General features: G+C 54.2%; 1 protein-coding gene across 1 annotated transcript; it reads left to right on the forward strand.

Moving 5' to 3' along the window:
* Positions 1-1,829: 1,829 nt before the first annotated feature.
* On the forward strand, positions 1,830-3,480 carry LOC311217064 (P2Y purinoceptor 2-like; the record flags this gene model as incomplete). The annotated part of the gene is made up of 2 exons (XM_084298801.1): positions 1,830-2,015; positions 2,512-3,480. The coding sequence occupies 2 exons, from the start codon at positions 1,830-1,832 to the stop codon at positions 3,478-3,480; spliced, it is 1,155 nt and encodes a 384-aa protein (XP_084154927.1).
* Positions 3,481-4,552: the final 1,072 nt, after the last annotated feature.

A 4,552-nucleotide genomic window follows, 5' to 3' on the forward strand; every position in this document is an offset into this window, starting at 1 on the left:
CGCTGCACAGTGCTGCATATGGAAGTCCCTGCGTGCAGCTCGGACTGCAGTCGATGCTGTCCGATGCTATGATTAGGCTCCGTGGGCTGTGCTCCAAACCACCGCTTTCTTAGAAACTTCCCTTTTGCCTTGAAATGGCTCAGAGAAGTCCTGCCCCTCCATGCCAAGCCAGAGAAATCCCCGGGTGGCTGGATGCAGGGAGGGTTCCAAGCACTGCGGTGCCACCAGCCCTGGAGTGACCCCCGGGGACTGCTCCCCTCCGGCCCCAAAGAGCTCTCTGGGGTGGAGCAGCAGGAGGTCACCCTCCAGGTGACAGGCTAAACCAGGGGAATTTTGTACATAAAGAAGGAGCAAAATCCCTGCTGTGCTGAGAGGCAGAGGTGGATGCTGCTCTGCGTTCCTCCTTTCCAGATCCTGCTCTGATCCTTAGCGCTGTTTTTGAGGTAAGTCTATGGTTAATGGCTTGTGTGATTCACCTTCAAGGTAAGTGAAAATTCATTTTTTTTTGTGCCTTGCCTTGGTAAGTCAATTCTGATTTTTTTTTTTTTTTTTTTGAGTAATTCTTAGTTGTTTTCTTCTTACTGCTTTTAATTTCTCATCTTATTCAGAGTAGGGAGGCTCTCTTTCTTTCATGAAGAAATTACTGCATATATTTAAACTCACTTTCTACAGGGCAGGGTGAACCCAGGCATCAACCCCAGCCCTCACTAGCACGGGAAAAATAAAGCTGAGGAGCCTGAGGACTGTTTGCCACCCCCAGAGCCAGGCTGGTCACTGTGTCCACAGCGGTTCTGCTCTGGGCAGGAAGGAAAGGCTCTGCTTGCTGCCAGCTCTCTGCAACAGGGCAGCCCTGGTTCGGGTTTTCTGGATTAGTTGCAAATCCTTGTGGATGACAGCAGCAACAAAACCTTATTTTAAAAAAGTGCTTAATTGTGGAAAGCTTCACTTCTAGGGCAAAAAAGACAGAGGTGAGCAAACTGTTAATGCAAAGTTGTCTGCAGTGGCCATACACCTTTTTGTATTAGCAGGTATTGTCTTTAGGTGTTGGCTAAACCAGGGGTGTGCTGGTTATTAATCCATAGTGCCCATGGCTTTGAACTCCTGTTTTCACCAAAAGGAGAGTTAAAGGCTGCAGTGAGGAAGTGGCGCCCTGTGGGTGGTGGTTCTCAGCCCTTTCTGAGCTGCTCAGGCCATGTCCATCGCCCACCACATCCAGCCAGTCCTGAGCAGACAGAAAGGTGTGGTTTAATCACAAGTTCCTCTGGCCGACAGAAGCCATGGGAGACCAAAGGTGCCTTTGCCTGAAAATGCATCAGCTGTGAAAACACCTTCACGCCCCATTTCTCCCTGTGGTCCATCCCTGGGCACAGGGGCTGCATCCCAGAGCAGTGCTGAGCACTGGGGGATGCTCGGGAGTGGTGGGCTCATACCCTAAAGGCAGCGTGAGTGACAGCTCACACGAGAGCCAGGCTTTAAAGCCAAGTGCTTAAACACAGGCAAAGAAAAGTGTCTGATTCCAGGTTCATCCAGGTAAGGATTGAGGCTCCCAAGTGGCTGGGGAAAACTTTCCTGCTGGTGAGACACCAACGGGCTTAGAGGCTGCGTGCCAAAAAGAGGAGGCCCGGCACTGCCGTGGTGGTCCCACTCCTCGCCCTTCCACCACTGCTGCCGAGGAGGTCAGTGGAGGTCACCCCGTGGTGGTGAGTGCCAGCGGCTGAAAATGCAGCCCCGGGATGGCACCGGGCAGCCCCCGGCTCCTTGTGCAGTAAATAACAAGACCTAAAAGGCACAAACCCAGTGGGGTGGAGACCAGCAGAAGCAGCAGCCCCATGGTCCTACCTCCTGGAGAAAGAGACCGGAGCTGCTCCCTGCGCCAGGTTGCGCAGTGCCTTGCACCCCCTGGGGTGTCCCGCTGTGCTTGGCGGGTGGTGCGAGGATTTCGGATGCGGCAGCTGAGCGGGGTGGGTGTGTGGGGGCTGCTCTGTCTGCCGGGCGGTGAAGTCTGGCAGCAGAAGGTGGGGTAATTCAGTCGGCCGCTTGCCAGTTGCGCTGTAACAAAACCTGCTAAATGATTGTAGTGTGGGTGATGCTGGGCTCTTGCAAGGGATTTTAAATGCAGAGGCTTTTGGAGCCAGGCAGTGACAGCATCATTCATTTCATCTTCTCTTGTGAGCAGTTAGTAGCGGTTAACGTGTGAGCTGCTCCTGTGGTTCCTTTGTTGCCTTTTCTTTCTTTTGCAGCACAGGCAGAGGAAGCCAAACTGAGTGTGGCGGGGTCGGGTCCGATTACCACAAGGTCGTGCTTGCTTGTGAAGAGTAGGACGTGGCCCCTTGCACCTGCCAGGTCTCCTCCGTGGTGCCTGTGGTAATTAATAGTCATTGTTTGGCCACAGATCTTCAGCCTCAGCGACAGTGTTTGAAAACCCGCCTCTGATGCAGCTCAGCCTTCATGTGCAAGAAGATGAGCTCGGGTAGATTCACTGCTTTCTCTCTTCCACCCCAACCCTTGCAGGACAGCACAGAGGTGTCCAAGGAGCTGCTGGCCTCGCTCGCCTTCATGAACACCAGCTCGGACTGCTTGCCCCAGGAGCTGCATCCTGCCATCCCTGCCGTGGGGACCCTGCTCCTGCTGGGCTGCATCCTGCTCAATGGCGTGAGCTTCTGGGTCTTCTGCTTCCACATCAAGCAGTGGGATTCAGGCATGATCCTCCAGTTCAGCCTGGTCCTGGCAGACATCACCATCATCCCCGTTGCTCCCCTCCGGATTTCCTACCTCAGCCTCGGCAGCCGGTGGCCGTTTGGCCAATTTCTCTGCCAGCTCGAAGTCTTCCTGCACAGCACCCACATGTACGGCAGCATCTATTTCCTGACGCTCATCTGCATCCACCGGTACTTTGTGGTTGTTCAGTACAAGAGCAAGTCCCTCTGGAAGAAGAGGACCTTCTTGAGAAAGCTGTGCTTGTTTGTCTGGATCGTCCTCTTTGTCCAAGGGCTGCCTTTCTTCTTCGTCCTCAAAACTTCGGTTATTGATGGCTCAGAAAGATGCCTGAATATTCACCAGTCAGAATTGTCCTCTGTTTACATAGTCTACAACATGGTTGTGGTTGTGTTCTCTTTCCTCCTGCCCTTTGCTGTTTCCTTGACCTGCGGTGCTCTGCTGGGAGCTGCCATTGCTAAAGCAGCCAAGAGAAGCTCCAGAGGTAAGAAGATGAAGAACAGGTCTCTGCAGATGATAACAGTGTCTCTGGTGATTTTTGCCATCTGCTTCGGTCCTCTGCACATCTGCAGGACCATAGGCGTCATTGTGAAGTACTACGACATATCTTGCCAGCTCCTGCACCAAGTGGAAGTTGCCTACTACATCAGCTGGGTCTTCACCATGGCAAACACCTGCCTGGATCCCCTGATCTACGTGTTTGCCAATGATAAGTTTAAGAAGAGCTTTGCTGACTCCTTCCGCAAACGGTGGGGCACCAACTGAGTGTGGCAGGGAACTGGGAGCCCCCTGAGGGAAGATGCTGAAGAACTGGACCCTGAGCTTCTCCCTCCTTTTTTCTGTCCCAGGTCCCCAGAGCTACCAGCAGCCGTTCAGCCTGGCAACACTGCAGGACCTGGGGGTTTCTCTGTGTTCCCCCAGTGACACCACGGGGTTGTTCCTGCAGGCAGGGGCTCCCTGGGCTGTAAGGAAGCTCTGACTATGCACAGCTCCTGGCCGTATTCCAGGTAGTTGGACCTCTTGTGCATGGGTTCCTTGAGAGTGCTGAAAGAGCCAAGCCCTACTGGGTACAAGGGGGGAATAGGGAAAGAATTTATACCTAAAGTCATAAATCAGGAGAAAATCCAGTGAAAACTGTTGTGAATTCCTGACTGTGAATGTTTTTGTGCTTTTTTGGGAGGAGGGTCTGCATGTGCATGGAGCTGAGGAGGGTGCAGGTCCCAGCACCCACAGAATGCCCCCTGTCCCTGACCCTTGGGCACCAGCATCTCCCCATGCACCACTGGGCTGGGACCAGGCTCCCCCTTACCCACGCATCTGATGGAAGGACAAGGTGGCAGATGTTGAGCCACGGATGAGGGGTACAGGCGGGAGGTGTGTGGATGGGGAAAGGAGCTTCATCAGCCTGGTAGGAAATCTGGACTCAGTCTGTTGGAAGGTCCTCGGGAACAGGATTGTGTGCACCCCTCTCATCAGCCTGCCCTTGTCCCATGATGACTGGGCTGAACGCCTGCGAGGAGCTTCCTTCACCCCACTCTGAGTGGCAGCCAGGGAGAGCAAAAGTGTGGGGTGAAGGGTGCAGAAACCTGGAGCCTGAATGCAAAGGCCGTGCTTGTCCCGTTTGGGCATGTTGCCTGGCCAGCCCTCAGCCCTCTGGCTGCTCTCATCCTTGGCACCTTTACCTTGAGGCAGGGGACTGTGTTTCATGGTCTTCTCCTTCTTCAATCACGCCATGCAGATGGGTGCCTGGCCTCTGGGAGCATGGCAGCCCCAGGGCAGTGGCTTCTCCCTCGGGGTGGTGGGAAGTGGCTGCTCTCTGCTGCAGGAGCAGGGGGAG

Source organism: Netta rufina (assembly GCF_964035555.1).
Source record: "Netta rufina genome assembly, chromosome: 20".
Taxonomy (NCBI): Eukaryota; Metazoa; Chordata; class Aves; order Anseriformes; family Anatidae; genus Netta; species Netta rufina.